This window comes from Myotis brandtii, unplaced genomic scaffold (assembly GCF_000412655.1).
Source record: "Myotis brandtii unplaced genomic scaffold, ASM41265v1 scaffold59, whole genome shotgun sequence".
Classification (NCBI taxonomy): Eukaryota; Metazoa; Chordata; class Mammalia; order Chiroptera; family Vespertilionidae; genus Myotis; species Myotis brandtii.
The window spans coordinates 3,057,420-3,084,204 of NW_005370223.1; the positions used below are offsets into that span (position 1 = coordinate 3,057,420).

Consider the following 26,785-nt stretch of genomic DNA (forward strand, 5'->3'; position numbering starts at 1 on the left):
AGCTTGCTCGCCCCGCACGTAGTTTCGGAGGGGACCGCAGCAGAACCTTGTCGTTCTGACCTGGGAAGCCCTAGTTTTCTGCCTCAGATCGTCTGGCAGGTGGGTCGTGAGGGGCTGGTGTTCTCTAGGGGAGCGTGTGTGTGGGGGTGGGGGGGGAAGAGGGGGATCCCTCGCCTGGCACCAGCGCACTGCGCCCCCCACCCCCAGTCCCGGCCGACCTCCCCTTTCCTCCTCTTCCCCTGCTGCCAGCTCCGGGCCTGTCTTGCCGGCTACACCACCTTTGCTCCTGCCCGGAGCTCCCTGAGTCTGTCATTTTGCTGCAGGGCCACACTAGGCGGAGCCCTTTCTGGGAACGGGCTTGTACCCCCTCTCCTTACACCCTAAAGCAGCCCTTTTCAACCTTTTTCATCTCCTGGCACACACGAACTAATTACTAAAATTCCATAGCGCGCGCGCACACACACACACATATAATTTTTTGGTTTTGCTGGTCTGACGAAAATAGGTATAATTTTGATTCATTCAGACCAGGCAGCTATTGTTGTGCTGGCAGTTGTCATTTTTTATTGACAACCTAAGGGAAAAGAGGTCAGTGTCCCTGACCGCGGAGTCAAGTTTTGTATGTTTTAGAAGTCCTCGCGGCACACGGGTGGAAAATCGCTGCCCTAAAGCAGCAAGATGGGTCACTCCCAGGTGACGCGGAGAGCTGGGCGTTTTCGACCTGCCAGCCCCTCCCATGTTCCTTTCTCTTGTAGGGCCAGAGATCTGGTTTCAGAAAGGCAGATGGTGCCCTAGCTGGTTTGGCTCAGTGGATAGATATTTAATAATAATAATAATAATAATAATAATAATAAAAAGGCAGATAGTGATCTTGATCCAGCAAATGGCCCCAGGGCTGTTTTCTTGGCAGGTACTCAGACATGCGGTGTCAGAAGGGGTGATAGTTGGCTGAATATGTTTTCATTCCGTTTATAGTGCATTGTAGCACGCTTCCCTCTTTCATGTATGCGTGCACGGATGCATTCAACAAATAGATACTGAGCCCCTACTTTGTGCAAGGCACCCTGCTAGGTGCTGGAGGTCCAGTAGTGAAAAGGACAGGCAAGATCCCAGTCCTGTCCGGCTTCTAAAATGCGATATAAGAAAGTCCTGTTTACTCACCCTCATTTTGTCCTACGTACTGCTAAGGTTTTGGCTTTTCTACTTCTGGCTCAAGAACTTTCAGAGCTTTTTCATTGTTTCATAATGTCATCTGGTACAGTTGTGAAATATTGAAATACATATTAAAATATTTTTCTTTACATTACAGTTAGAGCACATGTTGTAGGGCATGTGTTGGCAACAATTATAGGTTATAACTGGTAGGTTATGCTATGAGTGAATTTCATTTCAAAATAGAAAACAGGTATTTGAAACTATTGAGGAAAAAAAAAGGGTGGATGTCAAGTTTGAGAATTACTGAGGCTCCACTAGGTTTTTGTCCTTTATTTTTTGCCCTTCAAATTGAAATTTTTTAAAAAAAATTTTTATTGATTTTTTTACAGAGAAGAAGGGAGAGGGATAGAGAGTTAGAAACATCGATGAGAGAGAAACATCGATCAGCTGCCTCCTGCACACCCCGCACTGGGGATGTGCCAGCAACCAAGGTACATGCCCTTGACCGGAATCGAACCTGGGACCCTTCAGTCTGCAGGCTGACGCTCTATCCACTGAGCCAAACCGGTCAGGGCTCCAATTGAAATTTTTTAGCTGTTACAAATTAAAGGTGCAGCTGGCCTCATCTCAGTAGTAGAAATGAAAACATCAATAATTTATGTTCAGTTTTTGTAGAGGTTATATCAGAATAGTGTGTTCTATATTTCATTGATTCAAGTGGCTTATGTTCACGAAAGAATTTTCTTGAAAAGATTTTTACATTTTATTTTATTTACTTATTTTTATGTTTTTATTGATTTTAGAGAGAGAGTAAGGGAGAGAGAGCTGCATCGATGTGAGCTAATCGATCAGCTGCCTCCTGCATATTCCCAACTGGGGATCGAGCTGAAACCCAGGCATGTGCTCTGACCGGAAATCGAACCATCAACCTTTGGGTACAAGGGAAGATGCCCAACCAACTGAACCACACCGGCCAGGGCCACCTCAGAATTTTCATTACATGTTTTAGTTAATTTAATTTAATCATGGCATAGGGATCTTATCTCCTACCTCATTTTTCATTCTTTCAACAGACTTTTTGCAGTGTCAGCATAGGTTTATGATTTCATTATTTGAAAGTGCAAACTGGAATGTACTAATATAGTCTCTTCCAACAATAAAAAATTTTTTTTCTATTGAATCAGGTTTTTGGTGTTAATACCATTTATGGCTCCCCTAGAGATTGTCCTGGTTATGAATTTCTGCTACTAATATAGTCTCTTCCAACAATAAAACATTTTTTTCTATTGATCAGGTTTTTGGTGTTAATACCATTCATGGCTCCCCTAGAGATTGTCCTGGTTATGAATTTCTGTAGTAAATAAATATCACGACATTTTTATATCAATCCACCTATAAGAAAGATTTGTTGTATATTGAGTTATGAATATTTATTATATTTATTTTTGAATGGATGTTCCCTTTCCCTGTATTAATTTATTACTTTATTTCCAGAAATGTCTAATGCAAAAGAAAGAAAACATGCTAAGAAGATGAGAAACCAGCCCACCAATGTGACTTTGTCCTCTGGCTTTGTGCCTGATAGAGGTGAAAAGCACCTTAATGGAGGTGGGAAACCTTTCCGAGCTCAAAAACTAGGTGAGGTACACACAGTGCTCTCTCCACTCCCATTTGGAGCAAATTGCTTTGGGTATTTTGGGGGTCATTCGTGGGCATGTGCAGAGTGGGGGAAAATTTCAGTTCACCCCAACAGATATTCTCCACTGTAATCCTTATTCCTGATAAGAGTGACATATTTCTTTCTTTCTTTCTTTCTTTTTTTTTTTTTTTCCATATATTAGATCCTTCTTCTGGAACTTCACGACAGCAGCAAGCCAAAATGGCCCACTATCCACCACCTAGGCCTGATGTGAATGAGCAATCTTCCTCCAAAGTAATGTTTAGAAAGAAGGGAGGATGGAAAGCGGGTCCCGAGGGCACATCTCAGGAGATTCCAAAGTACATAACAGGTAGGTATTTGTAAAGAAGTGAGGTTTGGTTGCACTGTGAGCTCTTCGTTGCTAATGCAGCCAGATTTTGAACACCCTCGCTATGTCTTGGCCCTGCCTCCCCTCTCTCTCCTCCTCCTGCTCTAAGCTTTTCTCCCCTCCCTTTGGATTTGGGTCTGATTGCTCTCCCTTCTTCAATTCCTCTCCTTTTCCTTACCTCTCTTCTTAAAAGCCTTTATTTGTGCACTGTTCCACTTTGTCTTAAAATCTTTTCCCCACTCTCTCTTAAAATAGGAAATGCTATTTACACTCCTCGGCATGGCATTCTCCAAAGATGAAACCAAATTTAATGCACTTTCAAGGCAACCCAGATCTTTAAATCCCCTTCTCCAGGTCCTTGCTAGCTCACCCCCCGTCGCCCCACCACTCTTACCCCTACCACATGGCCCATACTTCTTGTACGTACCTTACTGGTGCTTCTGGTTTCTCTGTATACCTTCTTGGAGGAATTCACTTAACTTTCCCCAGCACTCTATTTACTCTTCAAAAAAAAAAAAAGTATTTTTCAATAAAGGAAACTAATAATAGTATGGTCACATATTTGAAAAAAGAAGAAATGTTAAGGAAAAAATCCTTGGAGTCAAAACCATTGTTAAAATTTTGTCTTCTCTTTGATTTTTTTGTTTTGTTTTGTTCGTTTGTTTTTGGTACCAAAAGCTGGGAGTGAACATTTTTTTGTTTTCTTGTGTGATTATTATACTTAAAAATGGTTGTTATTGTATTGCATGTGGTTCTCTGTCTTAAAAAGCTTTTTTTGTAATCTTGTCTTTAAACTTTTTTTTAATGAGAAAGTGGCACCGAATTCTTGTAGAAAACTTGAAAAAATAAAAGTTGAAGAATAGTTTTACAATCTTATAATACAGAAATAACCACTAATCAGGGGTGGGGGTGGTGGGTGAATCATAAACTCACGTACTTCAAATCTTTTTTTCTTCTGAAATGCAGCAGGACAGTGTTGATTCAAGACTAGTTTTTAATGACAGTCCTCTTTCCTTCGACAGCGTCTACTTTTGCTCAGGCCCGAGCTGCTGAAATCAGCGCTATGTTGAAAGCAGTGACTCAGAAGTCTTCAAATTCACTGGTTTTCCAGACTCTGCCACGGCACATGAGGCGAAGAGCCATGAGCCACAACGTCAAACGCCTTCCGAGACGGCTGCAGGAGATTGCTCAGAAAGAGGTATACGGTTTACTTGGTGTAATGTTTAGGTTAGTAGTTCCTAAGAGAAAATGGGAAGTGTTAACCTAATAGAATTTGTTAAAATGAAAACCAAAAACAACAGGCTGACTTTGCATATTTTGTTTTCATGATTTACCCCCCCTCCCACCTCCTTATCATCTACCAAATAGCTGTATATTACAGCTGCTTTTAAATATAACAGTTGGAACCCCCCCTTTTAAAAAATATTTTTATTGATTTTTCAGAGAGAGAGAGAGAGAGACATCAATGTTGAGAATCATTGATCGGCTGCCTCCTGCACGCCCCGTACTGGGGGTTGAGCCTGCCACCCGGGAATTGAACCCATGACCTCCTGGTTTATAGGTCGATGCTCAACCACTGAGCCCTCCCAGCTGGGCATGGAACCCCTTTCTTTTAATGGTGTTAAAAAGTTGACATTTCCCTGTCATATTTAAAATATAATACTGACCTTCTTACCAGATAAGCAATTTTAGCTCTGCATTTTGGGCTTAGAGTTGGAAGGTTAAAAAAAAAAAAAAGGTAGCATCATTGCGTAGCACTTGCCTTTTGACTTTTTCAATGTTGAAAAATTGAGCTTGAATTTACATTTTTTTCAAGTCTAATTGTTTTTGGCTTGGACTTTCTGAGATTGTCTAAGCTACCCATCTTTTTATTAGTTGATTCAGAATTTCTTTGTAATGTACCTTCTATGTACCAGTACCATGTTGGTTGTAGGGTTAGAGTTCATCAAGGTCAAGTCCTTATTTGTAAGGGCCCCACAAACTAATGAAGAGTTTTTTCCACAAAAGTTTAGCTTGGCTATGGAAGAGATGAATAGTAAAAACTACACAGGAATTTCGTAGTTTCTAGACTTAATGTGAAGTCTGTTTCCTAATGCTAACATTTATCATTTACCTCTTAGTACCTAACTGACATGAAATGTGTAGTTTTCCTCACTTCTATATTTTTGGTTCTAAATTTTAGATTTAGCTATAATCTTAGAGGTTAAAAAACAATAAAAAAATAACAAAAAAAAGCTAGCATAGGGTGTATTCCCTGTTGCTCTCTAATACGCTCTTAACAGCCACAGAAAACTTGAGTTACTGTGTTGAACATGTTATAACTAGTTTAATCTTCATACTCCATGAAGCTTGCCCAATTAGTAAGTGACAGGATGTGCTTCCTTAGGTTTGACCACCTCTAAAATCTGCACTCCTTCTATTGCCCCTATCTCAGCTTCCATTGGGGAAGTCATCGAGTTAAACATTTAAGCAAACTAATGTGCTCCACTTAATCTAAAGGTAGTTTAACTTTGAGTTCCTAACACTTAACTTTGTTTTGAAATGGTCGCACACTGGTTCTGCTTCTCTTCTTGAAACTACAGGCAGAGAAAGTAGTGCATCAGAAGAAAGAACATTCAAAAAATAAGTGCCATAAAGCTCGAAGATGTCACATCAACCGGATGCTGGAATTTAACCGTAGGCAGAAGAAGAACAGATGGTTAGAAACGCACATCTGGCACGCCAAACGGTTTCACATGGTCAAGCAGTGGGGTTACTGCCTCGGGGAGAGGCCGACAGTCAAGAGCCACCGCGCCTGCTATCGAGCCATGACACACCGTTGCCTCCTTCAGGTCTGCTTTCCAGTTGGTTTTCTTTTATATTTGTTTAGACCGTTTCTGATAGAGACATTTAGAACAGTTCGTGGTAATGCCAAAGCCCTATCTCTGAGATTATTTATTTTAAAAATAATTACTGAGCACCAGGCACTTTGCTAGATGCTGGAGACGAAATGTAAAGGTATTAGGGGAGACTGACATTAATCAAACAATTAGCCAAATATGCAGTTGTAAGGGATACATAGAATACCATGAGCATGCTTAACAGGGGACCAAGAAAGCTTCCCCATGGAAGTGTTGTTTGAGCAGAGTTCTAAGGAATGAGAAAGTGGGAGAGTGGGAGAGGCAGAAGGAAGCCAGGTAGCAGGGAAGAATTGAACTAAATTCCACCCGACAAGAATGAAGAGAGTCAGAGCAAGGCTAACATGAGGGTGAGGTTAGTTCTAGCGATCATGCCGGGTTTTGTTGGTCGTGCTCGAGATGTATTCAGCCTTGGTTCAGTAAGTAGTCATTGATCAGTAACAGGTATCTGAGAACCATCGATGGACCCTGAGCAGTGTTCGAACGCTGTTCCAGATGTTTAGGATTCAGTGGGAGCCTGTCGTGGACGCTGGCTTCTCCACTTTCTGGTTATGTGGCTTTGTTCAGTAACAGTCTCTGTCCCAGTGCCCTCATCTGTGAAATCAGATAACAAATAGCACCTGGGTCATCAGGTGTCGGGAAGATTAAATGACAGTCCGTGTAAGGAGTTAGCCCAGCCCCTGGCGCTTGGTAATGCTTTATTGACTATACACTGTTGTTATAGTTCTTTAACATATTGATTTTACTAGCTCAGTTTGATCTGTCTTTATCTTATTTAATTGGTAAGGTCTTACTCTCATTACTCTCATTTTCCCTTGTACCTGGTATCAATTTGAATCTATATTATAGTCAAGAATGAGCATGGGAGAAATATGGTATAAATTATTTGGAGCGTTATGACTCTCGTTTCTTAGGTAGATTTCAGGGAAGAATAAGTCTTTACTTAGAGGCAGCAGTTTTTACATTCTGCTTAGACCTTGTCTTTGAATGTGGGATATAACGCAGATTTTTTTTGTATAAAAAATAGGAAACTATAACATATTTAAATGGAAATTCATTTTTATTTTGATTCAAATTGGTTTAAGAATATTTGCTGATGTAACAGGAACAGACAGGTTTCAGATTTTGACTTGTGAAATGATAGCTTTACATAGCAATCTGTTCTGTGTCTTGGACTCTGGGAGGTTTTTCTCATGTGACTTTTGGCTTCTTGCAGTTCCCCCGTGTAAATGGCTACGTTTTTAATGATCTCTCTTTCTCTGTGCAGGATTTATCCTACTACTGTTGTTTGGAGTTGAAGGGCAAAGAGGAAGAAATACTAAAGGCACTTTCTCCAATGTGTAGCATAGACACAGGTAAACTTGTTTCAAATCTGAGTCCTATATTGGTCTGATTATTTATTTCATGCAGAAGTGTCAGCGCTGTAAGTGTTTGGTAATTTAAACATATATAAAAATGCATGAGAGAGTTTTTGTTCTCCATTGAGTATGTTAATTAAAGGAAAGCTTAGGGTGGCTTTTAAATCAGTTCTAACCTTGTCAAGTGTAAAGTGAGAAGGTCATCATGCCGATGGAGTGAGTTTAGGTAGGCAGAAACGGAAAACTCATTAAACCACTCATTCCATACAATATTTATGGAGAACTCGCTGTGTGCCACTTTGATCCAAGCAGTGATCAGAACCTAGACTTTGCACCCCGACCCGGAGAGAGACAATCAATAATAGTCTAGCTGTCGGGAAATACTGCTGCAGTCTCAACACGTGAAACAATGGGATTTTGTCTTCGTTTCTGTCAGGGTTGACTTTTGCAGCAGTTCACTGCTTGTCTGGAAAGCGCCAGGGAAGTCTCCTGCTTTACCGGGCACATCAGTACCCCCGAGGCATGCTGGGGCCTGTTTCATTCATTTGGAAGCCGGAGAGGACCCCTGGGGACACCTCTGAGAGCAGGCAGTTGTGGATCTGGCTTCACCCAACGCTTAAACAGGTACTGTCCCTGAGTTTGTCTCCCCATCACTCGTCCCTGCATTCTTGACTGTTGGAAATCAATACCATAGACATTTAAGTGGCGTAGAAGTTCGGCTGGTAGCTTGGTATTTGAATGTAGGGAAGAAAGTTGCGTGAATATTACATGAAGCAAATCTTGACCCCTCACTTTTTTAGTAAGCCATAAGTAGAGATGAAAACCAACCTTATTAGGCAAATGGCTTGAAATGTTGCCTTTGGATGAATGCTTTCCACAATGCCTGAATTGGTTCCCTGGTGGCTAGGTGCTTGGTAGAGCCTATTTGATGAGAAGTTGTTTTGATTCATTCTGAAGATTTTTAACACTGCATTTAGCTTAGTTAGTCTCTCTCTTTCTCTTTTTTAGCATACTCACTGCTTTTATGTGGTAGATGGTAAATTTTCTCCTTAAACTCATTTTTTTTTAATGATTTTTGTGTGTGTGAGAGAGAGAAACATTGATGTGAGAGAGAAACATTGACCAGTTGCCTCCTACACACACTCTGACCAGGATCGAACCTGTAACTAGGGCATGTTCCCTGACCAGGAATCAAACCCGCTACCTTTTGATGTACAGGACGATGCTCCAACCAACTGAGCCACATCAGTTGGGGCTTAAACTCATTTTAAAATATTTGGTCAGAGCAGTTGTGTTGTTTTCATTAATCTTTGACATAATCCTTTTTTGTTGTTGTTGTTGTTCCAAGAGCCATGCACTACTCAGAAGAACCCAAACACCATTTTGATAATGATGAATTTAGTTTAATTTGCGAAGGAATAAAAATGTAAATTTTTAAAGGGAGGGGAAAAAAATAAACTAAACCACATTACATTTGTAATGTATTTACATTTTAAACTTTAAAAGTAAAATGTTTACGTATATCCTTAGGATATTTTGGAGGAAATAAAAGCAGCGTGCCAGTGTATAGAACCGGTCGAATCAACCACCTGCATCCCTGACCCCCTTCTGGCACCAGCCCAAGAAAAAAGCCAAGCGAAACTGCCCGATGAGAAAATTGGCAAGAAAAGAAAACGGAAGGACGATGGAGAAAACGCTAAACCGGTTAAAAAATTTATGGGGGACGGAACTAGAGCTGCACATGAACTGCGCTCTTGGAGCTCCTCCACCACAGGCATCGTGATCAGGTACAGGTGGCATTCGCTCAGAACATTTGCTTTGAAGGCTTCCTCTGTTTCTGCCTGTGGCCACAGCCGTCGTATATATCGTGGAAGTTTCCCTTGTCAGACTTTTTCTCTCTCTTTCAGTGATTTGACGATGGAGATCAACAGGTTCCGCCTGATCGGTCCCCTCTCCCACGCCATCCTCACCGAGGCCCTGCAAGCTGCTGCTGTCCACACCGTAAGATTCACCGTGACTGTAATGATACGTTCCAGTCATGTCTTTCCTCGCACACCTGTGACACTTCACATACAGTTTGGTAACATTTTGGGCCCTGGCCTATAAGTGTTTATTTCTCTCCGTACGCTTATGATCAAGGACTTTGTCATCTCTTACTTCTCCTGGATGAACAAATCTAAGTGAGTGTGATAAGTGAACCGACTTGTTCTGATTTAAGGACGAGTTATTCTTGCAGCTTGTGAGTTTGCAGAAGGGCCTTACCTTCTGCTCCATAAACAGGCAACAGAGCCCTTAAAATCCCCGAGTGTACGGCCATTTTTTTGTTTGTATTTGTGTGACGCGTATTTTCTGGGGTGAGTTTTGGGTTCTTTGGCCGCTGAGAGGCAAGGAGCCGTGTGTCCCGTGCAGCGCTGTCTAATAGGCCTTCCTGTGAGGGCGCCGTGCCTCTGTGCTGTCCAGGGTGGTAGCACTGGCCACGTGTTGTATTGAGCTCTTGAAACGTGGCCAGTGGGACTAAGGAGCTGCATTTCCACCTTTATTGAATTTTAATGAACTAGAAATTACATTCCGGTAACTCTGTGGCATGGGGACCGCACAGGTCCAGAGAGAGGAGACCAGATGAGCAGTCAGACACTCCGGGTTCACGTTTGTCTTGCTGTGTCAGTGCCCTGCGCCTTTCAGCCCCTGTGCCTCTCACAGACTTGACATGGTCAGGTACGATGATAGATCCGAGCAGCGTTTGGGCTTTTAGAAGAAAAATACTTTAAAAGAGAAAGGCTACTTCTCTCTCTCTCTCCACTGCTTCCCCACCAGCCTCAACCACTCCTATTCTTGCCTGGTCTGTTGAATTGTGTCTGCGATAAAATCCAAAGCCCGGAATGTGACTGTGTAACCTGTGCCTTTCTGCTTCGTCTCTCAACTCTGCACCTCAGCCAACCTGGCCTCCTTTCTCCTGGAGATTCCATCTCCCCGAGAGCCTTTGCACCTGCTTTTTTTTTCCCACTTGCTTGAACATTCCACCTCCACCACTCTGCTTGGCTAAACTTCCTCATTCTTCAGGTTTCAACATCCGTCTCATTTCCCTACAGAATCCTCTCCCGATCCCGCAGGGTAAATGATATCCCTCCTGTGAATTATATTGTATCTTGCACATTTCCTCCATTTGTATGGCGACCTCTGTTTGTGTATTTATACAGCGTGGTGGCAAGGGCAGGGTCATTCTGTTCTTTGCTCTGTCCCCAGTGCTTAGCACAGTGCCTGGCACGGACCAGGTGCTCTGCTCCAGCTAAACGAGTTGCAGAGCAAGGATTTGCACCTAGAAGTTTGTTTCCTGGGCCTGTACTTGAAACCACTAAGTGACGCTGCCTGAGTATTTGTGAGAGACCTGGCACATGTCACAGGTGCTTTTGAATCTAGGAGCACATCCTACTTTATTCAGTATAGGTATTCTTTCTTGGCATGCACGTGATACTCGAAGTGCTTTTTAAAATCTTGCTCAAATTCCTGGATCTGTCAGGAAGAAATGTAAGTAAAACACTTGCGTGTCTTATTTGAAATCTCTAGGCGTACGATAGTCGTCATGTAGCCTTTGGCTAAAGATTCCTTCAAAAGGTATAGGTTTGGTTTTTCCTTGGGGAGGAAGGTTTTATTGCCTAAATTGCTGGTGATGAAGTTGGCAATAGAGGGAGAGGAGCAAGGCGCTCTTGCAGGCACTGTGCACAGAGGCCTCAGTGTGAAGTGGCTCAATCTCTCTGAAAGCCATGGGTGTTTTTCTTAGTATGTGAAATCCTTTTTTTTTTTAAAAGGTCTCACACATTTATTACTGAACCAACCTACTATTGCAGGAAAAAAAAAATCAACAGAGCAAAATCATGAGTCCATTAATTTCCCAATTAAAATGTCCCAACTGTCCAGACAGTAGCGGTCTTTTCAATCATTTAAAGGTATAGGCAACTCAGTCATGTAAAGGTGTAGGCAACCTGGATACAGCAGAAATATGTGAGTCATCTCTCATGTGTGATTCCTCATAGGCCTGGTTTGGTTCTTCTCCAATGTCTCCTCTTCCCGTTGTACCTGATTGTATTTCCGGTTTTCATCCGAATCCATTGGGGATGGGCCGAGTCTGTTTTTGTTTCTTGGCCAGGAACCTCTTGGCCCTGAAAGTCTGTGGGAAGACATGGTGAAGGAGAAGCGAACGCACCTCAATGGCGGAGAAAGAGAGAGAAGGAACTGAAATCCTTTTTAAAAAAAATATTTTTATTGATTTCAGAGAGGAAGGGAGAAGGAGAGAGAGAGAAACATCAGCGATGAGAGAGAATCATTGATCGGCTGCCTCCTGCACGTCCCCCACTGAGGATTGAGCCTGTAACCCGGGCGTGTGCCTTGACCAGGAATCGAACAGTGACCTCCTGGCTCCTAGGTCGACACTCAACCACTGAGCCACACTGGCCGAGCATTATGTGAAATCTTGACAGAAGTGTATACTCTATTCTTGCCTCTAATTAGGAGGATAGTTAGCCTGGTGCTAATTACTGTGTGAAAAATAGTGACAGTTCCGCTGGTTCTTCCCTTAAAATGTTCATTCCCACATGCGGAAAAAAGTGGAGGGAGTCAATAGCCCAACCCTAACACGATTATAATGTCTGGTTCATTATTTGTCTGGTAACCAGGAGTTGCTGTTTTTCAGGAGGGAGAGGACACGGAGAACACTCCGCACCGTTGGTGGACTGAAACCTGTAAGAATCCTGACTCGGTTTCCCTCCACCACAGACAAGAGGCCGTGTTTGACTTGTTGGGAGGTATGCGCAGGGGATGCTGGGCTGTGCTGGGAACGGAGGGGGCTGTGGGACGTGGGTGGGAAGGCTGCCTACGCGTGGTGGTGCTTTTTAACTTTAACTCTTTGTTGTAATATAGCGAGAAAGCAAGTCAGAGAGTGAATAGGGAAAACACTATTTGAGTTTGCTTATGAAACAACAAACAAATGAGATGTTAGTATTCTAAATAGCTGGCATTCTGATATTACAGTCAGTGCATATACCAGGCACTAAACTGAAATTGATTCTTAAGTGGACATGAGTGCTTTTGTGTGTGAAGCTACTATAGTCATCAATGAAAGAAACAATGTTTACGTTTGTAAAATATCTATAATGTTAAATGAATGTTTTTCATAAAGAGAAAGTTTCTCTTTATGAATGTTAATTTATTGTCTAAAAGTATCAATGGGAAAAAAAGGAAAAACATGTTTTTTGTTGTTGTTCATCCTCACTTGAAGATATTTTTTTCCATTGATTTTTAGAGAGAGAGAGTAGAAGGGAGGGAGGGAGGGAGAGAGAGAGAGAGAGAGAGAAACATCGATGTGAGAGAGACACATGGACTGGTTGCCTCCTGCAAGTGCACAAAAAGGGCTAGTGATCACACCTGCAACCCAGGTACGTGCTCTTGACCCGAAATCAAACCGGGGACCCTTCGGTGGGAGGGCTGAAGCTCCAACCATTTAGCTTTACCGGCCAGCATGGGAATACATGTTTTCAAATAAAATAGCCCAAGATGAAAGTTTTATTAGAAAAATTTGAAAAATACAAGCAAATATGTATACACTGTGAATGCCTCTTCTTAAACTTGCATTTTATTGTTTGTTTATTGCTAAAGGAATAACATCACCAGCAGAAATTCCAGCAGGTACTATTCTGGGACTGACAGTTGGGGATCCTCGAATAAATTTGCCTCAAAAGAGGTCCAAAGTTTTGCCCAATCCAGAAAAATGCCAAGGTAAAGTTCTTGAAACATTCCTGGTTTTCTTACTATTTTGAGCAGTCTAGTCCCAGTTCTGTTAGTGACACCTGTGCAGTAACTTCACCTCTAGGAAATTAGGGTGATCTTTACCTGGCTACTTTCAAGGTGGTTATGATCACAGGAGGTGTGTGTGGGAGTATCTTTTAGCTGTGTAACACAGCCTGATCCTTACGTTCATTTCATTGCTAGTATCTAGTAAAACCTGTCTTTCTGTCAAATGGGTTCTCTGAAAATGCCTGGCATTTCAGAATTTTCATATGAGGAAGGGATGTGCACCTGCAGCTGGTCTTGTGCTCATTGGAAGCCTCTGTCTGACCAAACAGATGATCCAGGTTCGAATCCTGGCAAGGCCATCCCAGGTGCTGAAGGTAAGATGTCTTGGTTTAGACTCAGTAGAGTGGCCCGAGGGAGTTGTTTGGCTGGAGTGGCATAGGAGGGTGTGTAGGACTGGCTAAAATTTTAGTCTGATCTGGGACATGCAGTGGTTGTGATAATGTCTTATTGTATTTGCTGTCATTTAAGTATGGTGTTTTTGGAAGAATCATTAAAATTACCTTGTGAATTTTTGGAGAAAAATATAGATGTGTGTTATAACGACTATAATTTTTTTTTTAACCTCCATGCATAGTTAGCTAGCTTATTAAGGGCTTAGTAAATGATTCTATCAGAAGGTCACATGAAAGGTGGATTGAATGAGAGGAGTTTGAAGATATATCGGTAAGTTAGTTAATTATGGAGTCTCAGACTTTAATCAATGAGGTGTTGCTTCTTTCTTTTCTTTTTCAGTAGCAATATGCTCTGGTGCAGCCATGAAAACTGCAGTGTCAGCCACACCATTAAATGGTGACTCCCATAATAGCCTTAAAGCTGTAATTTAATTCTACTCAATTTCTCTTGCTTCCTCAAATTCTTTTTTAAAATAAGGCAGTTTTATATTAAAATGCTTTCTAAGGCTTTTATATTAATACTAGGGGCCGGTGCACAAATTTGTCCACCAGTGGGGTCCCTCGGCCTGGCCTGCGGGATCAGGCCGAAACCAGCTCTCTGGGGTCCTGGATTGCAAGAGGGAGCAGGCCAGGCTGAGGGACCCCACTGGTGTATGATTGGGGCCGGGGAGGGATGCAGGAGGTTGGCCAGCTGGTGGGGAGGGACGGGAGGGCTCCAGGGCATGTCTGGCCCATCTCCCTCAGTCCTGATCAGCTGGACCCCAGCAGCTAGCTAACCTACCAGTTGGAGCGTCTGCCCCCTGGTGGTCAGTGCATGTCATAGTGACTGGTCAACTGGTCGACTGCCCTCTGGTGGTCAGTGCACGACATAGCGATCAGTTGAGCAGCCTTAGCATTCATTAGCATATTATATTTTGATTGGTTGAACAGTCGACCGGTTGACCGGACACTTAGCATATTAGGCTTTTATTATATAGGATTATTATATAGGATGAATCAGTTCAAAGAAAATGAAAGTTTCTCAAACATTTAATTTCTATTATTAAAGCTTATCCTTTTGTTAGTCATTGTGGACTTTCATTAAAACCGATTTTAAGTAATTTCTTTGAAGAAGTATTGATTGGCATGTGATCTAGATAAAGAAGTAAACTTTTGAGAGATCCAAGATGGCAGCAGAGTAGGTGGAAGCTACACTCACCTCCTCCCAGGACCAAACGGATTACAGCTAAATGTAGAAGAATCATCCTGAATAACCAGCTGAAGACTAGCCGAAAAGAAGTCTTATAACCAAGTTATTCACAGAAGAAGCCACATCGAGACTGGTAGGAAGGGCAGAGAAGCAGAAAGGGCCGACCCCACTCCCAGGGCAGCGGCAAAGGTTCCAGAGGGATATCTCAGCTGTGGGGGTTCTCCCTGAGAAGCATGGGGTCTAAACCCCCTGCCGGGCTCCCCAGCCCACAGCAACAGGGCCCGGAAGAGGCGCCCACATAACATCTGCCTGTGAAAAGTAACGGGGTTATTGTCCGCCAGAAAGAGATGGGAGTCCTCTAGAGATACAGGCACCCTCTTAAAGGGCCAACACACAGACTTTTGTTTGTAGCCACTCACCCTGTGCTCTAGGGGAGGGAGGGTGGAGGACTAGAGGTGCATGAGGAAAGACTGGAGTTTGTGGCTCTGGGGAGGGAGCTGAAGGGAGAGCCGCCAGGTCCCTATGCTGAGTCCATCTCCCACACTGCAGATGCCTTCTTCCTTCTGTGGAGTGCTCCCCACCTTGTGGAATCAGCCTGGGGAAAGCAACAGCCACCCCCTCTGGGCTCCCTCCCGCCCCACTCTGTGGAGCTTATGCCCTGCTGAGGAGTATAGCCCGAGGCCCTTTCAGTGCCTGAGTCTCACAGGCAGCCAGCGGGTAGAGGAGGGTCTTGGGGTGTCTTGGGACTTCTGCTCACCTGACCCGGACCCGATGATGGTAAAAGCCTGCCTGGGTGCACAGCTTGGTCCTTCCCCCGCACACCCAGGCCCAACACTGGCAGCCACACGTTGTGGATCACTTATAGCTCCAAACAGGTCGCTCAGGGTAAGTCACAGGGAGCGTCCGATTTTGGCCTGCAGCAGAGAGTCCCTCCCAGGAAGCCCAGAACCAATGCACCCAGTGACCAGCTTCAGACAACATGAGAGCAGGGTTACAAGCAGCACACCTAAAGGGAGCTATCGCAGGCACTAAGCCCTGCTGTGGCAAATTCGCTTCGTGTGGTCAGCCCATGCACAGCAGCTTGCAGGCCATGGTCGGGGTTGAGACTCACAGTCGGGCAGCCTGCGGGTCGATCCTGTGCACGAACGGGCCAGTAGCAGTCAAGACTCAATTACAACAGGAGGGCCCACATAACCCACTCAAGGGACATTCCTGGAGCACCCAGCTCAGGTGATCAAGGAGGCTGCACCACTGGGTCCCACAGGACACCTACTACATCAGGACTCCCCCCGAAGACTGGGAGTCACAGTAGATCTATCTGATACAAACACAATGAGGCAGACAAAACGGGGAAACCTCACCTCACCCCTATCAGAATGGCTCTCATCAATAAATCAACAAACAAGAGTTGGCGAGGATGTGGAGAAAAGGAAGCCTTCGTGCACTATTGGTGGGACTGCAGATTGGTGCAGCCAATGGGGAAAGCAGTGTGGAGTTACCGCAAAAAATACCAAATGGAACTGCCTCACGACCCAGCGAACCACTTCTGGGAAAGTATCTGAAGAAACCTGAAACACGAATTTGAAAGAATATATGCACCCCTATGTGCATTGCAGCGTTATTTACAGGAGCCAAGATCTGGAAGCAGCCCGGGTGTCCAGTAGCTGAGTGGATAAGAAAGCTGTGTTACATTTACACGACAGAATACTCCTCAGCTATAAAAAAGGGAAAGAAATCTTACCCTTTGTAAGAAATCTTACCCTTCGTGACAGCATGGATGGACCTGGAGATTATTATGCTAAGTGAAGTAAGCCAGTCAGAAAAAGACAAGTACCATATGATTTCACTCAGATGTGGAATTTAATGAACAAAATGAACTAACGAGCAAAATGGAGACAGTCATAGAGAAACAGGCTGACAGTTTTTAGAATGGGGGCAGGGGCGGTATTGGAGGGATTGAGCATAAAAGAAAGAAAAAGAGAAAAAAAACCTCAGGAACATGGACAACAGTGTGGTGATTGCCAGGGCGGGGAGAGGGGTAGGAGGAGGCGGAGCAGGGTACAGGGGTAAAATGGTGATGAATGGAGACTGGAATTGAGGTAGTGAACACACAGTACAGTGTACAGAGGAGGTGTATAATTGTGCCCCTGAAACCTGCATAATTTTGTTAACCAGTGTCATCCCGATAAATTTAATAAAAAAGAAAAAAAGAGAAGTAAACATTTTTTTTTGTTAATCCTCACCTAAGGATATTTTTCCCATTGATTTCTAGAGAGAGTGGAAGGGGAAAAGAGTGGAGGGGGATAGAGACAGAGAGAGAAGCGTTGCTGTGAGAGAGACACATCAATTGGTAGCCTCCTGTGTGAGCACCCACAGGGGTAGGGGATTGAAATTGCAACCCAAGTACGTGCCCTTGACCGGGAATAGAACCCTGGACCCTTTGTTATGTGGACCAGCGCTCTAACCACTGAACAACCGGCCAGGGCAAGAAGTCAGCTTTTTAAAGAGGTTGCATTATACTGATGTTATTAACACATGTAATGTATCATTTAGACAGACAATTCAGAACTGAAGTTAGCCCTGGCCAGTGTGGCTCAACAGTTCGATTTCCTTTCAAGGGTATGTACCTGGGTTGTAGGTTCGATCCCCAGTCCCAGTCAGGGCTTGTGGGGGAGGTAGTCAGTTGATGGGTCTCTCCCACATCTCTCTCTCTCTTTCTCTCTCTCTCTCCCTCCCCTACCCCCCCCAAAGCAATGGAGCCCTAGCTGATTTGGCTCAGTGGATAGAGCATCAGCCTGCGGACTGAAGGGTCCCAGGTTTGATTCTGGTCATGCCTGGGTTGCAGGCTCCATCCCCAGTGGGGTATGTGTAGGACGCAGCCTGTCAGTGATGCTCTCTCATCTCTCCCTCTCCCTTCCTCTCTGCAATCAATTAAAAAAAAAGCAATGGAAAAAATATCCTCGGGTGAGGATTTAAAAACAAACAAAAAACTAAAGTTAGAAATATACTTTATTCTCCCCTGAAATCTCTCACATTATGGCCCAGTCACTTCCAACTTATGTTTTTTCCAGCCGTCAGACCCACACAGGTATGTGCCTTGGAGTGGCCTTTCTGTGCGGCATTTGAGGACCGTAGTTGAAACTCATGGATTGTCTGACTTTTTCTTTTAATATTTCAGTCCAACAAAAATAGATTTTGGAAGATTTTTCAGCCCCCGAGTGATTACATGACTGTGTAGGAAGTCTCTACTATCCATGTGTATGTTCCTCACTGGAAAAGTTCCTCCTCTTTCCCCCCGAGGGTTCATCATGGTTGGCATGGAGTGGCTTCTTTAAAGGAATGAAATGATAATGTTTCACAGAAAATATGCTCCTTTTAAAGGAAGGAAACAATATGTTCAATAGGAAGGGGCTATCAGAGACTTGAAATAATAGGGCCGAAGAAATCGTACCTGTTGTCTCGGCACCATTGGGCCAGGAGTAACATAAAGAGCCCGGAAGACAGCAGTCGGAACATGGCTTGTGGCCCAGCCGGCGTGGCTCAGAGGTTGAGCATCGACCTATGAACCAGGAGGTCACGGTTCCATTCCTGGTCAGGGCACATGCCTGGGTTGCGGGCTCGATCCCCAGTGGGGGGCATGCAGGAGGCAGCTGATCAATGATTCTCTCATTGATGTTTCTATCTCTCCCTCTCCCTTCCTCTCTGAAAGCAATAAAAATGTATTAAAAAAAAAAAAGAACATGGCTTGTGCTGTCATTGCGTATTATCGTTTGCCTCTGCAGTGGTTCATATGCTTCGATCATCCTAACTGTGGAATTAGGCGGGTATTTAAAGGCAGTTGTATGTGATATTTCTATCTTCTCCACTAAACATAAATGTTCAAAAAATAAGTGTAGGAGCCTTTGCTACTTCACAGATTATGAAACCAACTGTAAGAATAATTTCTAGTCAAGTGTATTCTTCTAGAGAAGTAAGTGCCTGTCAAATATTTTCTTGTAACAATGGGCCACGTTTAGACTTTGACTTCACTGACCTCGAGGATGTGGTTTGAAGGCTCTTTCTTTTCCCTCTCAGATAATGAGGAAGTTAGACAGCTGCGTCTGGAGGGTGTGCCCGTGGAGTGTGCGCATAGCTTTATTTGGAGCCAAGCTATCTGTAAGAGTGTCACAGAGAATAAAATGTCGGATCAGGTAACTAATGGTGTAAGGGTTGTTGGTAAAGTCATGAAGACAGGTTGAAGTTCGTCACTCGAGAGAACGTAAAGGTTGCTTTGTACTCTGTAGGGTCCCATAGACTTCCTTTTATTTTCAGACAATTTACTGGTCCCTTACTTATGATAAATACTTTGGTTGTTTTTTTGTTTGTTTGTTTTCTGTTCTTAAAGAAGAAGAATCCCTAGAAAAAGTTAACACGAAGACTTTTTCTTGAAATGATAATCTTAGGATTTAAATACATGTCTTTCTTTTATTGTGTTTTTTTTTCCCTCCCCCATTAAGTGTTCTCTGTCTTTGTTGCTTTATTTGTTCTCCGGTCTTTAATTACCCAGTGACTGTGCTCCTACAGGTATTGTATCAGGTGATGGGGGAGATGACTGTTAGATACACTCAAAGAAGTACAGGCCACAAAGGAAGCCCAAAGAAGGGAGACTAAGCCCAGACGATAGAAATCAGGGGAAGCGTCCTGGATGGAGGGGCTGGTGTTTGCGCTGACCCTCGGGTGGGCTGTTAGAGTCAACCAGACCTTTTGGGGCCGGGGGCCGAGGCTGCAGTAGAGAAAGGATGGCTGGAAGTGAGAATGAGCAGGGGCCCAGGCCAGGTTCAGGACCGTGTGTTCAGGAATCTTCAAATAGATCAGTAGCTTGGACTCAGAGATGAAACTGAAGAGGGAATAAGGACCAGAGCATAGAAGACCTGGGGGCACTTCAGGGATCTGGACTGAAGACAGAGGGCACCATGGGAAGTTTTAAGCTGGGCCGTGACATGATGACATTTCTCTCCAGCAGCACAGGGGAGGGTGGAGGAGACTAGGGATGGGGATTTGGGTGGAGGAGCCGGAGAGAGGGCTTGTGATCGGATGGCCTTAAAAGAGACCCTGGAAATAGCCCATAACGAAGGGCACAATGGGGGCCTGGTTTGTGGCCGTGCCCTGGAGTGCAGGGCCACAAATGTGTATTTATCTGGAGGGTAAAATTGGCAAGACTCAGTGGTTCATTGGAAGGTGGGTGGTGAGAAAGGAGGAGACGGTCTGGTTTGGGTTTGGGAGCTCAGCTAAGAGCCAGAGCCAGGCCTGACCCGTCCCAGCTGTATCCCGAGTCCTGGGAAAGCGTTTGGCACATGGCAGGTGCTCAGGGCATATTCGAATGAAAGAGTAAATGAATGACCAGTAAATGTTTGCACGGGTGAATGAATGAGGGAACGAACTGTGAGCATCGTGGCATCAGGTGGCGGGGAGCGAATGCAGTGGGAAGGACGAGCGTAATCTTGGATAATGGAGTTTGAGGGGCCTCGGGACTTTCAGGAGAGAGGTTTCGATCCCAGGAGCCAAAGTCGGGGTGAAAGAGAGATTTTTGGAATTACCAACAGGTAGATGGTAGAGGAAACTCAGGAAGGAGAGAGAGAAAAGTGAAGAAGGAGACTCGCTCAGGATCTGGTCCTGGTGTGAAGGCATCCTGGGGCGGAGGTTAGATGTAGCGTGGAGGCCGCCCTCGGATAGTTTCTCAGTTGAGTGAGTGGGAGGCCTCTCCCTGCCCGTTCATCTCTTTGAACAGCTGGCAAGAAAAGTCTGGAAGAATGTTAGCTACTCCCTGCAGTCTACTTGACAAATAATTTACAGCACCTTCTATTTCACATTTTTTTGTGGGGGGGCACCTTCTAGTTTGAATCCTTAAGACTGGGTGAGAAATTTTCTCAAGGGAGAAGTTGTTAATTGTGCCTTTTTTTTTTTTTTACTTCATGACAAATCTTAACCAAAGTAAATGTAGGGACGGAGTATCAAAATATAAGATTAACCCTGAGATAAGAAATTAGTGGAATGCATGTGTATTTTATAACTTCGAATCCTCTAGTATATTCTTGCCCATATTTAAGGTAATTTGCCATTTCTACCGAAACACTTATATAAAGGAAAATCGTCGTAGGAGGGACTACTTTGTGCTTAAAATAGCTCACATGTATGTTTTTTTCTTGCGTTTTAAAAGGGCAGGTAACTTCCTAAAGCTACTTGTAGGGAGACCCGGTAGCATCTCCCAGAAGAGTAGGGTTGTTTGTCTTGTCCTGGGAAAGCGTTCGGCACATGGCAGGTGCTCAGGGCATATTCGAATGAAAGAGTAAATGAATGACCAGTAAATGTTTGCACGGGTGAATGAGTGAGGGAACGAACTGTGAGCATCGTGGCATCAGATGGCGGGAGCGAATGCAGTGGGAAGGACGAGTGTCATCTTGGATAATGGAGTTGGAGGGGCCTCGGGACTTTCAGGACAGAGGTTTCGATCCCAGGAGCCAAAGTTGGGGTGAAAGAGAGATTTTTGGAATTACCAACAGGTAGATGGTAGAGGAAACTCAGGAAGGAGAGAGAGAAAAGTGAAGAAGGAGACTCGCTCAGGATCTGGTCCTGGTGTGAAGGCATCCTGGGGCGGAGGTTAGATGTAGCGTGGAGGCCGCCCTCGGATAGTTTCTCAGTTGAGTGAGTGGGAGGCCTCTCCCTGCCCGTTCATCTCTTTGAACAGCTGGCAAGAAAAGTCTGGAAGAATGTTAGCTACTCCCTGCAGTCTACTTGACAAATAATTTACAGCACCTTCTATTTCACATTTTTTTGTGGGGGGGCACCTTCTAGTTTGAATCCTTAAGACTGGGTGAGAAATTTTCTCAAGGGAGAAGTTGTTAATTGTGCCTTTTTTTTTTTTTTACTTCATGACAAATCTTAACCAAAGTAAATGTAGGGACGGAGTATCAAAATATAAGATTAACCCTGAGATAAGAAATTAGTGGAATGCATGTGTATTTTATAACTTCGAATCCTCTAGTATATTCTTGCCCATATTTAAGGTAATTTGCCATTTCTACCGAAACACTTATATAAAGGAAAATCGTCGTAGGAGGGACTACTTTGTGCTTAAAATAGCTCACATGTATGTTTTTTTCTTGCGTTCCAAGGTACATGCCCTTGGCCAGAATCGAACCTGGGACCCTTCAGTCCGCAGGCCGACGCTCTATCCACTGAGCCAAACTGGTTAGGGCACAATTCTAATTTTTAAATTATGAAATATTTCAAGCATCCAAAAAAAGTACAAATGCTGATATAATGAGCCCTGTGTTCCCTGCACCTGCCTTCCAGCTTAAGAAAGAAAACATCACAGCTTCCTCGGAACCACCCTGTGTCCCTCTCCAACTCCGCTGCCCTCCCTCCTCAACGAATCGCTGCCCTGGTTTTGGTGCTTGTCACTACCATGCATGGTTTTATAGCTCCTTACAGCATGCTTGTATCCCCCCCCAATAACTGTATTCAGCGTGGTTTTAAACTTTCCATACCTCACTGTACATAACGCTTTTGCAACCTGCTATACTTACTCAGCCTTGAGGTTTTTCTACATTGATTGGTGAAGCTCTGTTTCATTTATTTTTACTAGTGTGTGGTAGCTCACTCTAGGATTTTCCCCCAGTTTACTGATCCCTTCTTTTTTGATGGTCATTTAGGTTGTCTCCCATTCACGCCACACAAACAGATAAGCAGTTTCACTTTGAGTTGGACGCTGACAGGGTGTGTTTGACGTTTCTTTCAGATCTATCGAGGTGCACGGGTGGGAGGATTAAAAGAGACGGTGGTGCATTCCCAGTATAAAAGGTCGCCTTCCATCCCGGGGGATTTCCCAGACTGCTCTGCTGGGATTCTCTTTGCTGAAGAACAAGCCAAGAATCTTCTTGAAAAGTACAAAAGGTGAGAAGCTGCCTTCTCGAGGTTGGGGGTGCCTTCAGAGGAAGAGAAGTGCCTACTCACATTGGCCCATAACGTTGGCAGTGGCTTCGGTAACTCTCACTCTGTAATGTGGAGTTTTCGTAGGCTTTTCCTTGAGTTCAGCGTTACCGAGACACAAGTAAGTCAGGAGACTGTCTCATGTCGGGTGTTTCTAGGCCCATCCAGAGCGTGAACCCTTTCCGTGGTCATTTGCTTACGTGGATGGTGGTGGACACCTACACTGTGGACATGAGTTCCCACTCACAGCCCTGCCCCCCTCAAAACGGAAATTGAGTTTTTTATAACTGATTATAGAGATAATACATCTGAAATTTCAGTGAAACTACGAAAACATAGAAAAATACTTTTTTATACACTGGAGTATTTCATTCACAGAGATAGGCACTGTCTTTACATTTTAGGATCTATCCATCTAGACACCTTTTCTTTTCTTTTCTCACCGGGGGGTGTGGATGGGGAGGGGCTGTATTTCCTTTGTCCTGTGAAGTCCAGGCCAGCACCGGGACCCTGTGGTTCCGGCTCCCCTGCAGGCTCCCGGAAGCACACTGGCATCCGCGGTATCTAGCCAGCACCTGTCGCACAGTGGGCCTTACTGCCTGTTACTTCTTGACTGAGGAGGGAGTGAATACTTGAATGTTGTCGTTCCGTGACCCTGGGCTGCACGACTGTGCTTTCCTGTTCATGGCTGCAACCACAGAGACCGGCTGCTCCCTGCCTGCTGGGGTCAGTGAGAGCCAGAGCAGACCCTGCTCTCACCAGCTTGTGGTGTTTCTCAGAGCTTCCCCCTCACTCAGACATCACCAGAAAGGTCCGTTGGTGTCACCCTGTGGAGGGCAATTTGGAAATATCTGTCAAAATTGCAAATGCTGCCCGGCCGGCATGGCTCAGTGGTTGAGCGTCAAGTCATGAACCAGGAAGGTTAAGGTTCGATTCCCAGCCAGGGCACATGCCTGGGTTGTAGGCTCGATCCTTGGTGGGTGGTGTGCAGGAGGCAGCCGGTCAGTGATTCTCTCTCATCATTGATGTTTCTATCCCTCTCTCCCTCTCCTTTCCTCTCTCTGAAATCAATTTAAAAAAAAATTGCCGATGGTAAAAATACTCTGCACCTCCACACCCAGGAATGTATCCTGTGGAGACACTTGTCCTTGCGCAACATGTTCAAGGTCATTCATGGCAGCTCTGTTTGTAGAAGCAAAAGCTTGAAAATAAGCAAACTGTCCTGCAATAGGGGACTATCTTTTTACAAAAAGAATGGGGATCTCTTGATGTACCGGTGAAATGATCTCCAAGGTATTTTGTTAAGTGAAAAAAGTAGAGTTAAGCAAAAAAGCCTATGTGGTGTGCCACCATTGTGTACACATGGGTAAAAGTGAAAGAAGTATGTACGTATCTGCTCTGTGCACATGATGCGTCTCTGGAAGGATGTGTGAGAAACTGACTTTGATGCTGTCTCCGGAGGGCAGCTGGTCACTGGGGGTCAAGAGTGAGAGGGAAACCTCACCGCCACCCCTGTGCCCTGAGAGCCGAGAGCCCGTCCACGCGCACGGGCGTCATTGCACGGCTCCGGGACGCGCCCTTGCGGTCTCTGGGAATGGCACTCCCTGGGGCTGTGCAGTGGCCACAGGGGGCTACTTGGTGGACTCATCTATTAAAATAAAAACCAGAGGAAACAGAAAAGCATGGCTAGTGCAGTTGGTTATTAATCTTTACTAGAGGCCCGGTGCACAAATTCATGCACAGGTGGGGTCCCTCGGCCTGGCTGGAAATCAAGGCCTATTGGGGGGCCAGATGGCTGGGGGGGAAGGGCCCTGGGGAGGTTGGCTGGCTGGGGGTAGGGGCCACAGGAGGCTGCCAGCTGGCAGGGGGGAGGGGCCGCGGGAGGTTGGCTGTGGGAGCGCACTGACCACCAGGGGGCAGCTCTTGCTTTGAGCGTCTGCCCCCTGGTGGTCAGTGTACATCATAGCGAATGGTCGACCGGTCATTTGGTTGTAATGGTCGCTTAGGCTTTTATATATATAGATTATATATCTTAGAAAACTTTATTTTCTATGTTTGTTTTCTTAAATAGAGATATAGTACAGTGGCTATAGTTATTTTAATCGCCCCATCCTAAATTATTCAGAATTGCCTCTCCTCTTCGGTTTTCATTAGACGCCCTCCTGCAAAACGGCCCAACTACGTAAAGCTGGGCACTCTGGCGCCGTTCTGCCTGCCCTGGGAGCAGTTAACGCGAGACTGGGAATCGAGAGTCCGGGCCCAAGAGGAACTGTCCGGAGCTTCCTCCCCGAGTGGTGGGGAGAGCGACTCGAGAGACCAGGCGCCCTGTGCTCCCACGCCTGGACAAGCTGCTCAGGGGTCTGGTGGAGGGGGCACAGCCCTGCACGACTCCAGTGAGCCCGAGGGAGCGATGGACACAGAGTGTCCAGCCCAGGCCGGGACTGAGCAGGTACCGGGCCAGGATGCCCGTGGCCAACTCCTCTGTGTTCTCAGGTGAGTGCACACGACTTCCGGATATGTTCTAGGTCATCTCTTTTAATGCCAGCCAGGCTACAGGTGTAAACGTAACCACTGTTCCTTGATGCAAGGCCCAAGTGAAGTTTTGGACTCAGAGAGACCCCATGGAAACGGCTACATCACATTAGACGCTGACTTACGAACTGATTTGAAAAATTGTCATCCATAGACCCAAACCAAGAGTTCTTTTCTACCGACACGTTTCAGTTAGTCTGCTCACAAAGCAGTGCTTTCACGAGTGTATGTGAGGTGACGACCCCTGCAAACTCCGAGCGAGCACTGTTTGCTTTAAATCACTGAATTCGATTTCTTGTCATTCCTTTTGGATGATCTGAATTTGTGGCCGATTGGGTACCGATTCATTGTGATACTGTCATATCATAGACGATAACATGTGTTCTACTCAGTCCTGCTGCAGGCATTAGATTTTGCTTATCAGTTACCCTTTATTCGGATACTTATTTATTTATTTATTTATTTATTTATTTGTCTGATTATTATAAGAAGCACTCACCCCTCTTGCCTTATACTTTTTTCCCATGTAACTTCTTTAGAATTCTTTTTTTAAAAAATATTTTTAATTGATTTCAGAGAGGAAGGGAGGAGAGAGAGATAGAAACATCAGTGGTGAGAGAGAATCATTGATTGGCTGCCTCCTGCGTGCCCCCTACTGGGGATTGAGCCCGCAACCCGGGCATGTGCCGTTGACCGGAATGGAAGGCAGGACCCTTTAGTCTGCAGGCTGACACTCTATCCACAGCCAAACCGGCTAGGGCCCATAGAGTTTCTTTTTAATCAAAATATCAGTTCCTCCTTAATCCTCTCACTGTGATTACAGCCTTAGATTCTACCCCACTGTCTTATTTTTCTCTGCCTTCAACTTCTTAAACCTTTAGTCTTTCTCAGAACAGTAGACACATAAAAAGTAAAATATGAATACAAAAATGCATTAATGTTAATTTTTAATTTCTTAAAAACATTAATGGAGTTTTGATGCTTTCCCACAGAGTATAAAAATTAACTCTCGCTATGCCTAATTTTCTAATTGCATATTTTCTCCTTGAACAAAATACCCTCAAACGTGTAGGAGTAGAGCATCGCTGAAGCAGCTGTCAGCCTGGTGCCGGCCCAGTCCTGGGGACAGCCGTGCGGCGGCCCGGCGAGCTCCCGGCAGGGGGCAGCAAGAACTGACCGCAGAGGCCCGCCGGTCCCTCCTGGCCCGCTTCCCCAGGGCCCTGGTGTGGGTCAGCCTGTCCCTGCCCGGGAAGGGCAGCCCCGAGCCGCACGCCATGATCTGTGTCCCAGCCCAGGAGGACCTCCTGCAGCTCCGCCGGGATCGGCTGTACTGCGGGCCCCAGGAACCCAAGCACAGCGACCCGTTCAAGAGCCAGATCCGGAAACAGAAGGAGAGGCAGACCCGCGAGAAGAGGCGGCA

General features: G+C 44.9%; 1 protein-coding gene across 1 annotated transcript in view; it reads left to right on the forward strand.

Annotated features, from left to right (window-relative positions):
- The first annotated feature begins 2 nt into the window (after nucleotides 1-2).
- Nucleotides 3-26,785, forward strand: part of POP1 (POP1 homolog, ribonuclease P/MRP subunit) — a 27,786-nt gene continuing 1,003 nt past the window's right edge. Inside the window, exons 1-15 of the mRNA XM_014550200.1 lie at nucleotides 3-99; nucleotides 2,650-2,793; nucleotides 2,997-3,164; nucleotides 4,205-4,380; nucleotides 5,765-6,013; nucleotides 7,347-7,434; nucleotides 7,874-8,061; nucleotides 8,968-9,224; nucleotides 9,345-9,438; nucleotides 12,125-12,236; nucleotides 13,087-13,206; nucleotides 18,940-19,098; nucleotides 22,629-22,797; nucleotides 24,988-25,326; nucleotides 26,438-26,782. Of these exons, the coding sequence (XP_014405686.1) occupies nucleotides 2,652-2,793; nucleotides 2,997-3,164; nucleotides 4,205-4,380; nucleotides 5,765-6,013; nucleotides 7,347-7,434; nucleotides 7,874-8,061; nucleotides 8,968-9,224; nucleotides 9,345-9,438; nucleotides 12,125-12,236; nucleotides 13,087-13,206; nucleotides 18,940-19,098; nucleotides 22,629-22,797; nucleotides 24,988-25,326; nucleotides 26,438-26,782 (2,606 nt within the window). The 5' untranslated portion in view covers nucleotides 3-99; nucleotides 2,650-2,651. The remainder of the gene's footprint in view (nucleotides 100-2,649; nucleotides 2,794-2,996; nucleotides 3,165-4,204; nucleotides 4,381-5,764; nucleotides 6,014-7,346; nucleotides 7,435-7,873; nucleotides 8,062-8,967; nucleotides 9,225-9,344; nucleotides 9,439-12,124; nucleotides 12,237-13,086; nucleotides 13,207-18,939; nucleotides 19,099-22,628; nucleotides 22,798-24,987; nucleotides 25,327-26,437; nucleotides 26,783-26,785) is intronic.